The sequence below is a fragment of the Chelonoidis abingdonii genome, chromosome 5 (genome assembly GCF_003597395.2).
Source record: "Chelonoidis abingdonii isolate Lonesome George chromosome 5, CheloAbing_2.0, whole genome shotgun sequence".
NCBI lineage: Eukaryota > Metazoa > Chordata > Testudines > Testudinidae > Chelonoidis > Chelonoidis abingdonii.
The window spans coordinates 146154144-146165876 of NC_133773.1; the positions used below are offsets into that span (position 1 = coordinate 146154144).

General features: G+C 54.3%; 1 protein-coding gene across 1 annotated transcript; it reads left to right on the forward strand.

Annotated features, from left to right (window-relative positions):
• Positions 1 to 5792: 5792 nt before the first annotated feature.
• Positions 5793 to 9626, forward strand: LOC116829278 (putative N-acetyltransferase camello). The gene is made up of 2 exons (XM_032788008.2): positions 5793 to 5861; positions 7946 to 9626. The coding sequence occupies exon 2, from the start codon at positions 7952 to 7954 to the stop codon at positions 8615 to 8617; it is 666 nt and encodes a 221-aa protein (XP_032643899.1). The 5' UTR covers positions 5793 to 5861; positions 7946 to 7951; the 3' UTR covers positions 8618 to 9626.
• The last annotated feature ends 2107 nt before the right edge of the window (positions 9627 to 11733 follow it).

Genomic DNA, 11733 nt, shown 5'->3' on the forward strand with positions numbered 1-11733 from the left:
CCAGACCATCACTGGGCCAGGGCTCACGGGGCCCCTATGGGGCCCAGGGTCTGGGGCAAATTGCCCCACTTGCCCCCCCACCTCCCCGGGTGGCCCTGGTTCTGTGAGCTGGGCCATGGCTCTCTGCTCCCGACTGCGATGGACAAGAAAGGATCTTGTCCTCCCTCTACCTGAATGTGGTGAGGTCAGAAGAGGGGGAAATCGCCCGTTCGAGGGGCTTCAATCAGCTGTACTGCCTTAATTTAAACCAGTGAATCTGTTTCTTTGGGGGGTTACTGACACGTGGGTGGCAATCGCTGGGCTAACAAAGCAGTTGGCTCAGTAGTTGAGGGGCCATAAGGCTGCGTGGATATATCTGCTGTGAGCCTGCGATGGTTCTGTTATGCAGTGTAGGGGAGGAATCGCACATTTAGTGAAAGGAGAACAGACTGGGGTGTGTTTGTTGAGATCAGGAAACAGGCCAGGCAGTGTGGCACACTGGGTAGCGACGGGGGCCCCCTGTGAAGATCCCCAAGAGCAGTGTTTGGCCCCGTGAAATGCCCTGAGTGGTGTCTATTCGAGTCTCCTGGGCATGAGTGAGCAGCCACTACTGATTTCTCGAAACATGCAGAGTGTGCATCTGAGACTCCAGCGTGGCCCTAAAAATAGCTCCTGGCACACCATGGGCATGATGCAAGCAAGACTTGGATTGCCTGGCACGGGGTCTGGGTGGGCAGGAATCCAGGGCAAACATACATCAGTCAGTCAGTACCAACCATGGTAGGGTGTGCGCTGGCTGGATTCCCAGATCCCTTCTGGGGAGGGATCGTGGTGCAGTCAGGGATAACCTTGTTCCTCCCCATTGGTAGTGACAGCACAGTTCCCAAGGATGGGCCCTGTAGAATAGCCATCACCCGCTCGTTTGGCCTTCCCTCCTCTGACTTCACTAGACCACAGAAGACACCGGGGGGAGATAATTCCTGGCCAGAGGGGTGGCTGTGGCATCCTCACTGAAACCACCGCCTTTGGCACCAATTGTCCCCCCGTTGGCAGTCTCCTCAGGGCCAACCCAAGAGATACCAGCAGCCTTCTCAGCTGCGAGGAGCCCCTCCAGGGCAGGGCAGAAGCATGTTAAGGGGACACAGGGCTGGATTTTGTATTCACTCCAGGTTCCCTAGCCATTACAATTAAAGGGCTGTTACTAAAGAGCCAGCTGGCACCTCATCCGAGCCATGAACCGGATCCTAGGCAGAGATGACTCCCTTGGTGCAGCAAATGTTCCTGTGGCTTCGCTTGGCCCTCAGCCTTGTTGTCGGGGGTGCTTGTGTGTCAATACAGTTTCCTCCCCAGGGCGTACTCCAGTAGAACTGGAGTTTACCCCAGGTGATGACTTTAGCCTCAGCTCTTTTCTCTAGAGACCAGGTGATGTCATCCTCCCTCTGGCATGATGATGTCACAATTGTTTCCTTGGCACTGGCCGTGTACTGTCACTCAGGGTTGAGACTGTGCAAAATGGATGGGCTCCTTAGGGCCAGCTGGCTGCGGCAAACGCAGCGTGACGGTGCATCCGCCGGAGCTGTGGGTGGGTCTCAGCACCGCTCTAGGGTCAGGCCCTCAGCGAACAGGGAGGAGTGTCCAGAACAGCCGCTGGAGGCTTCAAATGTTGTTCAGAGCTTCCAGCCTTCTGTGTGCAACCCAGGCTCGGGCGCTTCGTTCTGCAGGCAGGACCTGACCGGAACAGAGGCATGTAAATATCATTGGCAATGGCTCGGCAGCTCCGACCTAATGGGGCGGCGAGGAAGGGACACTGCTTGGGGGTTGGGGGGGGGCCCCACTTTTCAGACTCAGCATGAGGGCTGATGAGTTAAAAGATAAAATGCTGGCTTTCTGGTGTCCTTTGCTAGGCACAGTGGCATCCTCAGGAGCCAATAAACCTTTGCTGTTTACCTCTTCCAGAGCGTGTGTGCTGTGGGTTCTTTCTCTTTCCTTTCACTGCATTTCATTATTAATTCAGTGGAACTGCGGGGGCAGAGACTGGGTGTGTGCAAAGCCCCTTGCATGGGCCACTCACAGCAGGCGGGGGCCTGAGCCGGGCAACGGGGACAGCCCTGTGGGTGGAGAACAGGGGTTGACCCATGGCACCTCCAGGCGTTTCCTGTCCCTCCCTGCCCCTAACGGGGGACTGACCGACCTCTTTGGTAATAGGCCACGCCCTGATTTAGGCACCACCCACCGTGGGAAGGCTAGTCTAGGGGATTTATGCTCCACCCTTGGGGATCAGAGCCCTCCCCTTCCCCAACGTGAGGCCATTGTGACAGTAGGCCCGCCTTCTAACGTGCGTCCTGACCCCCGGGTAAGGCACGCCCCGGTGCATGCGTTCCGCCTCCCTCAGCGCCACGCTGGCCCGCCTATTGGCTGTCGGAGTTTGTGGGTTTGTCGCCAGAAGGAGCCGCGTCCAATGAGCAAAGCTTCCGGGGCGACGTCACGTGTGGGCGTTGGTGGCCCGGAAGTGCGTCGTGTAGGTGCGGAGGAGGACGCGGTGGACGATGGACGGTGTGGGCCGGGGCCGGGCCGGGCCTTCCCGGGGCTTGGGTGCACGTGGCGGCCTGGCTGGGGGTGCGCGGGCAGGGCGGGGCTGGGGGCTCCAGCAGCCTCCAGACCCCAACTGCCCGGCAGTCCCCTGGCCGGGCCAGCAGCCCCCGTCACGGGCTCCCCGGGCGCGTGGCCGGCAGCTTCCGGCGGCGGTGCCCCACCGGGGGGAGCCGGGGTCCCGATCCCGGGAGTGCAGCTCCTGTCCGGGGTTGGCAGGGCCGCGGTGCCCGCCTCGGGGCGTGGCTGTGCCGCCTCGCTGGGCCCTGCGCGTGGGTGCGGCCGGTTCGAACAGTCGCGACGGTGGCGGCGCTGCGGGCGCTGGCCTGGGTGCGGGGTGCGCCCTGCCGCGGGGTAAGGCCTGGCCCGTTGCTGCGCCCCTGCCCCTCGGGCCCAGGCGTTTGTCCGGCAGCTAACGACACCGGGCTCAATTCTCTCCCTTCCGTAGCACACAGCGTGCCAGGCACTTCGCAGGAAACAGGCGACTGGGTCCTGGGCCGGGGCGCTGGGCCGGCCCTGGGGCAGCACTGCGGACCCCCGTGAGTCTGGCTGAGGTGCCTGGAACTCTGCACCGGTTCTGATTGGGGCCTAAATGCTGTGGGATCCTTCCCTTCCAAGTGTAACCCCTTCCTGACTGTTGCATTAACGAGCCGGCTGCTTATCTGCATTTCACTGCTGTTTTTTTTTAACAAGGTGGGGAAAGAGCAACTACTGATCCCAGTTACTCATCTCAGTGGAGTGTGAGCTTCTTATTGTAACTGCAGCGTCAGGGCTGAGCCCCCTGCATATCTTCTGGTCAATGAACTGTGCCACACAGGGTGCAGCTCCGGACAGATCCTCCTGACCATGTGGAGATTATTTTGAATCTTCTGTATTTTTGTTCCCCCGGCTGATTTTTTCCCAGCCTGGGTGGTGGCTGTCCGAGCCCCCGTTCTGTGCCAGGTTTCAGAGTCCAGCTCTCACTTCTCTGGGTGGAAAGCCACGGGCGGCTTTGTGGAGTGTGGGGGAAGGGATGTGTGTTCAGAGCTGCTGAAACTTTCCAACACGCCCCCTGTTGGCTGAGCTCAGGCGTGGAGACCCGACCCGTAGGAAGTCCCGTGGGAGTGAGATCCAGAGGTGGGGGGTTCTTTCCTGGGGAGGTCTTGCAACCTTAACTGGGATACTTGCAAACTCCCCTCATGAGAGTGCAGGTTTGAACCTGGCTTATGTTCTACTTCTAGACACTAATCGAGCACTGGTTGCTGCCCCACCTAGACCCCTGCAGTGGGGATGGAGCTCTAGCTAATCAGGTGGGGTTTATTATGGGAGACAAGGAGCCTTCTGGAATTGTTCCCCTTTTCTCTCCCTTCCCCAGGCCTTGTTCTCTGGCTCTGTGTTGTGGCTGTGCACTCCCTCTCTCCCAAGGTGACCCCACCGGCTCTGCCCTGAGCCTCTCCCAGAGGGCAGCTATCACTTGAACCATGGGAGGTGCTAATATAACCCTCCTTGCACTTACAGCACTTTCAGCCCTGGGGCAAATGAAAGCAAAGGACGAACTCGGGTCCTGGAGAATGTGGATCCCCACTGGGATCACGCTGCCTGTACCCCACCTGGGGATTCTGGATTAGGACGTTTTAGGGCAGGGGTAGTCAAGAGCAGACCACAGGCCAAATCTGGACTGCCAGACGCTTCTGAATGGGCCACAAAGGTCGAAAAGGCTGAAGGAGAGCCGGGGCTGCATGTGCGGCGCCAGGGCTGCTCCCCAGTGCAGGGCTCCCCAGCAGGCAGCTGGGTCGGGTTGCAGGGTGCAGTGTGTGACGATGTGGTTCTGGCGGGACCCAACTGAGAGTGCCAAATCAGGACTAATTGCTCAAACAGGGCAGTCACAGCCCAAGGCTGGGGTTTTTCCACCTCTAAGGCAAACCAAAAACCAGCCAGACAACAGATTCGGTGTCACGCCTCTGGCTAACCCAAGTCCACACAAGCAATTTCCTTAGACCACTTCCAGTCTCCAGTACACCAAGCCCACACGCACCGGGATGAATGTTATTGAAAACCAAACCCCATAAAAGAAAAGTTCTCTCGATCCAAAGACCAGCCCAGACCCAGTCAATACTAACTTAGATTCTTACTATCACAAATCACGCTGTTGCCAGTCCTTTAGAATTAAAATCTGAAAGGTTTCATTCATAAAGGAAAAAGTACGAGTGAAGAGCTAGAACTGGTTAAACTGAACATCAATTTACATACAGTATGGCAAAGTCCTTATTTCAGGCTTGTAGCAGTGATAAAGTAAACTGCTTGTGTTCAAATTGAGTCTCTCGGAGAACATCCCCCGTGGATGGGTCATACAGTCCCTTGTAGACTTAGCTTGCAGCAAAGTTCCCTCCAGAGGTAAAGAGCAGGATTGAAACCAAAATGGAGATCAGGCCTTCGCTTAATATAGACTTTCCAGGTGTAAAACACTCCTTTGTTCTACTGTGGAAGTTACAGAAAATGGAGTTTGCAGTCACATTGGCCAGTTTGCTGCTCACTCCGTGAGTTCACAGGCGTATCCCTATCTCCTCCATGGGTCAATTGGTGTAGTTGATGGTCCAATGGGCCATCAGAGGCACGGCAGAGTGACACCAGCTTTGTCTGAGACTTTTTCCCAAACAGAACAAGTTTGAAATACAGACAATACACAGCAATATTTCATACTTCAATACAGAAATGATACAGAATACAGACAGATATCATAACAGTAACCGTAAACCTGTCTTACACACCTTACTATGACCCCCTTTACATAGAATTTTGGTGCCACTACAGAACCGTGGTTGCAACCCATGTTCTATATGGTCCCAGTTTATATCAATAACATCACACAGTGTCCCCAGGGGGCTGCCCCCACCAGCTCTCTCTGCTGCTGCTGGCAGGCACTGGCATCCGGGCCCAGTGAGTGGGGCAGCAGGAGCCTCTCTGGGTGGGGAGCTGGTGGGTGAGTGGGGAGTTATATTCCTGATGTCTTGATCCTGCAATGGGCAAAGCCTGAGGCTGACTCTGAGGAATAAACAGCTGCTTTTCTCTGTCACCTCAATCACCCTCCCTTTCCCTTTGCTCACTGGCCTCTTCCCCTGAGCTCACTGTCCCCCACTCTGTTCTGTTCTTGTGGGGACAGTGAGAGTTTCAGTGTACTGTCACTTTCAGGGAGTTTCTCTCTGTGTCACGGTCACACCTTGTCTGTTTTCCCCCCACCTCCATGTGAGAGGAGAGGAACTGAGGCTCCAATCCATTGCCTTTCCCAGCTCAGATACAAATCGGGGACAGAACAGGTAAAGTTGAAAGCTCTTTGGTTACTGGTAGCCCAGAAACCTGCCCTCAATGAGAGCTTCATCTTGCACCAGTGACATCCGTGGGAGTTTTTCCATGGACTTTAAAGGGAGCTGAATCAGAGCAGGACACTGTGAAACATTCTGTTTTGACAGGCGCATGACCACATCTGAATAAATGGTGGCAGATCAGAGTTAGCTCAGATGATTTGGATCTTGTGCCTGGAGCTGGGATCAGCCTGGGGTTTAATAGATGCGTAGCAGATAAAATAATATCCTAAAGGAAAATAAAATAGAAATATCAGAAATAACAGGGGACAATAAAGGAAAACATTTGAGCTGGTAGAAAAGGTTTTGAACAAAGAGTTTTTAATTGAAAATTGGGCTTCTGGGAAATGAAAACAGTGAAAGTTGAGTTTTTTTCAATTTTTCAATTTATTTTTTCAAAATTTTGTTATAAACATTAATGAAAATGTTTGTTTACTGAAACCCCCAGTTTTTCATTAAATGAAAACGTTTCCATGCTGTGTGTTGATTTTAAACCAATCACAAAAATATCCAGAAACTGGTCAATTTCAGAGCTGGTGAAATGGAGAGAACTTTATTTTTTTTTGTCACCAAGTTTGTTTTTAAATTGTCAGCCAAACTTTGAGCAAATAAAGTAGCAAAAACCCCAAATAAAACAATATGGAAATAATAAAGTGACAATACAAAGACTAATGGAGTAAAATCCCGTGATACGATGTCGTCACACACTGTGTATTAAATAAAGGCCTGATCCTGAATACGCTTCTTACCTTGGGCCCCAATCCTGCAAGTGCTTCTGCCCATGCTTAACTTTACTGTCATGAAATCAAAGGGACTTCATGGTAATAAAGTTGAGTACGAAAGCGTTTGTAGAATTGGGTGCTACCTTCATAATACTGGCCGTAATCCTGCAAAGACGTACGCGTGTGCTTCATTTATACGTGCTGAATAGTCCCATTGCTTCAGTGAAGCTGCCCACAGTGTGTAAAGCCAACCACACGTGTGCATCTGTGCAGCATAAAGAGCCATTGTCTATCCTAGCTCCCTGTCCTTCACTGATTTCTCCCCACACCCCTTTTCCGTCCTTTGACGCCCTGTCCTGTGGCAGAGGCAGAGAAATGCACCCATGGGTAGTTGTGATCGGGAGTGTCACTGACTGTATCCCGCTGTGTACCGCTTCAGCAGCCTGCCGGGCTGAATGTTTTCCCTCAGGGTTGACCAAACACAATCCCTCCCTGTACACCGACCCCCTAGTGGCTTGGTAAAACTCGAAGCAGTAGCCCCAGGCTGTATCACTCAGCTCTGAATGTGTTTGTGAACAGGGGCACTTGCAGTGCGAAGTCTGGATCTTGACACAAACTAACTGAGGACCCCTGCTTTAGTGTGTGTGTCTGTGGGCATGGAAGGGGGCAGCTGGGGGTGCTGCTGTGGGGGGTGACAAGGTGGTACTGGGGGGGAACTGAGCTGGTTTCCTGCGTCCCTGTCTCTGCTCTGTTGCTGCCTCTGCCACTGTCTCTGGCCCGGTCACCTCAGCTCCCCCATCTGTGAGGTGGAGGCGATGGTCCCCTGGCTGTGAGCCGCTCGGGCGCTCTGCTGATGGGTCAGAGGGAAGCCTGGAAGTTGGCAGTGCAGTGCTATGGCACTGGACTGGGAATCCTGCCTCCAGGGATCTCGGCCTGCTGCTGACACTGAGCTGCAGCGTGACCCTTCTCTGGGTCTCTCTTTCCCCCTTTCCCGGAGTCTGATTAAACTGTCAGCGCTTTGGGACTCGTAATATAGGTCCGTGCCTAGCATTTTGCAGTGTAAGGCCCTGGTCTCAGATGGGGCTCTGGGAGCTACCAATAAATAGCTGCACCCGCTAGTGCTCCCAGCCCCTCTGAGGGAGAGGTGACTATGTGCACCTTTCTTCTAGCAGGGGAAACTGAGGCACAAGAGGCGAGGGGAGTGACTTGCCTGAGGCCAGAGAGGGAGCTGATGGCTTGCAGGCCTGTGCTCAGTGCACTGCTACAGCTCTGCTGACCCCCAGCCTTGTGCTGAGCTGCTTTCTCCTCTCTCTCCAGGGCGCCATGGCGGACTATCGGATCCGCGAGTACAGAGACGAGGACTACGAGGTGGTGCGCGAGCTGTTTGCCACTGGGATGAGCGAGTACGTCCCCGCCCTGTGCATGCATGTGCTAAAGCAGCCCTGGGTGATCCTGGTACTGGCCTGCACCTTCTGCATCCTGCTCACCAGCTCCAAGTCCCTCCTGCTGCCCATCCTGGCCATCACGCTGCTCCTGGCTACAGGGCGGCAGCTGCTTGGCTACTTCTGGACCATGTATATCGAGCACTGCTTGAAGGAGGACCTGCTGGACATCAAGACAACCTACATGGGTAGCAAGGGCTCCTGCTTCTGGGTGGCAGAAGCAGATGAGTGTGTGGTGGGCACCGTGGCTGCCAGGCCGTCTGACGATCAGGAGGGGGAGCTGATGCTGAAGCGGATGTCGGTGCGAAAGGACTACCGGGGGCTGGGTGTTGCCAAGGCGCTGTGCCAGGCGGTGATCTGCTTCGCCCAGCAGCAGGGCTGCCGCGCTGTGGTGCTGAACACCCTGATGGTGCAGGACGAGGCCCGCCTGATGTATGAGCGCGTGGGCTTCGCGAAGTACCGTGACGATGTGCTGGCCACCGTCTATGGGAGACTGGCCAATGTCACCATTTCCAAGTACAGGTACAGCGTCCCCCGCAGGAGCTGACTCCACGCTGCTGCCAAGGGCTGGAACCGGTATCTCCTGTTCCCTCGCCCCGGAGCATACAGAGTGCAGAGGATGAGACGTAGCTGACTGGTCACCTTGCAGAGCGCTCCCCTGAAGGAAGTGGTGTCTCACTCTTACTGGCCTATGCTACCAATGCCTCATTGCTCTGTGCAGTGGGGGAGAGTCGACTGGATCCGCTTTGGCCTGTTGCCTGGCTGCCTTCTCGAGGCGCAGACGGTGTGTTTCCCAGGTAGCTGCCTGACAGACACACCGACATTGTCCCGCTGACCTCCGGCCTTGTCTGCACCAAGGGCTGGGAGCTGGGCGGCCGGAGCTGGGCCCAGTGCGTTCGAGGCCTTTTCAGTACGCTGCCTTGATGCAGCAGTTCAGACGGGTTCCTCAGGTTGAGCGCGCTGGGCTCTGTGTAGTCTGCGTGCACAGGAAACTTGCCAAGCCTCGGCAGGGAGGTTTCCACGCTCACCACTGGGATGGGATGACTCTGCAGGGTGGGTTGTGGTGAGATGCTGGTAAATCACTGGTTCAAACCCAGGTCACATGGGTGGATTCAATGCCATTCCCATGTGCATTGTGTTCTTTCAGTGGCCTTTGAGGAGACCAAGCGGTCTTGGGGTGGGGTATCACACCTGGATCTAACTGGATGGGGTGTCATCATCATCGTCAGAAGCCCTAGTCTGAGTGGGCCGTGGGGACTGAAGTCCCTTCCTGTTTGGAGGAACCTCTTTATAAGCAGAACCTGTCTCCACCCCTGCTCGAAGAAGGTTCATCCAGCCTTTCTTCCTAGCATCAAATCCACCTAGAAATCTGAACAGCCATTTGTGTCGTTCTCCCCAGCAGGCTGCCTGTGGGCCGGAGTCCCTCCATCTGGCACTCAGCTGAGCATGCTGCCTAGGCAGCAGCTCCAGGGCTGGGAGTGTCGGCTCTGGGCCAGTGCTGTGTTGCTGTAGTGTTGGTGTTGTGGCACTTTGGTGAATAAAGAAATTGCTACATCGCTTTCTGATGCAAATGTCTCTCTTCTGCGCCCTGGTACTGTTGACCCCCTCTGCCTTGGGTGAAGCATAAGAAGAGCCCAGAGAGTGGAAACGTCTTGTATCGGGTTGTGTGTGCGATACGTAACACCACAGCAAGTGGCAACAGGGTGAATAGCACATCCCCTTCTCATAGGACATAAACAAGGGAACAGCCCCTGTCGTGGAAAGGCAACCCAATTAAATCTGTAAAAGCAGCAGAGAATCCTGTGGCACCTTATAGACTAACAGATGTTTTGGAGCATGAGCTTTCGTGGGTGAATATCCATTTCGTCAGACGCAGGTAGTGGAAATTTCCAGAGGCAGGTATATATATGCTAGCAAGCAAGCTAGAGATAACGAGGTTAGTTCAATCAGGGAGGATGAGGCCCTGTTCTAGCAGCTGAGGTGTGAAAACCAAGAGAGGAGAAACTGGTTCTGTAGTTGGCAAGCCATTCACAGTCTTTGTTCATCGATTTGTGTCCATTGATCCATATTCCGAGATGAATCGGGCCAGTTTTGCCGTAAGGGTACAAGTCAGGGACAGCTGGCATAATGAGGTATAATACATGTGAGAGTCCCGAGGCCACGGTGAAAGCAGAGTGGCAACGAGTTGTTCATGGATGGTTCCTGAGCTAGAGTACATTAGTAAACGGTGGCAGTCTGAGAAACGTCAGTTGGCAGTGTCGTGGCAAGGATGGCCGCCACCCAAGCGTGAAGTTGGATCATGTCCCAAGATGGGTTTAAGACCTGATGATGCGGGAAAGGGTAGCGGCTGTAAATGGATGGCCAGTGGAGTCCTGTTGGTTTCTTCTTTCTTGGTTTGTCTTGCAGTAGGAGGCTCGGACACGTCTGCCTGTTGATCTGTTCCTAGCGCGTGCGGGTATGTAGTTTTGAGAAAGCTTGGGAGAAATTGTAGGTGTTGGTCCTGTCCGAGGGTAGAGGCAGGAATCGCGGTTGTAACCCCAGGCTGGGCTGCTAAGACAAGCATCAGTGATTGCCGGGAATGAACGAGGCAAAGAAGCATAGCGTCGGTGAGTTTTCGATATAGGAGGTTAATGTGACGTCACTATTTCACCGGGTGTCCGAGAAAGGTGACCCCCGTGTAAGATTGGTCCATGCGGAGTTGATGGTGGGGAAGTGTTGAAAATCGTTCGAGTTGACCAATCCTGTCCGGAGGTCGCGCCAAGATGATAGAAGAGGTCATCAATGTTAGCGTAGGAGAGAAAGGCGTGAGTGGACGAGAGCTGAGGAAGCGTTGTTATCTCAGAGAGACAAGTCGCGGGTAAAAAATAGGGTCGTTATTGGGTGGGGGCCATGCGGTGCCCAAGCAGTGCCACTGATCGGAGATATTATTGTCCAAATCAAACTGAAATAGTTTGTGTGGAGTAAAAGGCAGAAAGCTCAGCAGCCATTTGCTGGGCACATCAGGATACGTTCCTGAAGCTGGTACCATCTGTGTGTGGGATTGTTTTCGGTAGAGAGCCCTAATTCCATGTGGCTAGATGGGTCTTCGAAGTTCACCATGCATGTAGTCCCAGGAAAAATCAGTGGTGTCACGGAGAGCTGGGAGGGCTGGGCATAGGTCGAGAGAGAGTCCACATACCAGACAGTCTCAGTGAGAGTCCAAGGCCCGAGAGATGGGGCGTCCAGATCCGGTTGTGGATCTTGGGTAGTAGATAACATAACCCGTCGGGCTCTAAGGCATGGCTGGATTGTGTTCGGTTTGGTAGGGCAGTCCTGAGAGAGGTGGCAGTTTCGGATATGCGCTATCCCGGGGGGCCAACTGGAAAGAAAGTGGCACCTGTAAGAATTGGGAAGGAGAGTTGTCGTGGCAGCCTGCGCGTTTGGAGTCAGACCTGTCATGTATTGGAGAACAGGCACCTCTTTATCACCCTTTGAGCAACATTAGGTGTTGCTCTGAAGGCTGGGATGCATTGCGTCTTGCACGACGAGTTATGAGGCAAGCGTGTGTTTTTCCACGACTCTGCTTCACGTCACGGAACATTCAAGTAAAGATCAACGCCCTCTTCGACCGAGAGGAGTCCATGGTGGAGCCTCTATCTCTGGTCGGGACCCTGTGCAGTGCGC

Bases quoted from the DNA above. Each gene is read 5' to 3' on its own strand.
- LOC116829278 (XM_032788008.2), top strand. From the start codon at position 7,952: ATGGCGGACTATCGGATCCGCGAGTACAGAGACGAGGACTACGAGGTG.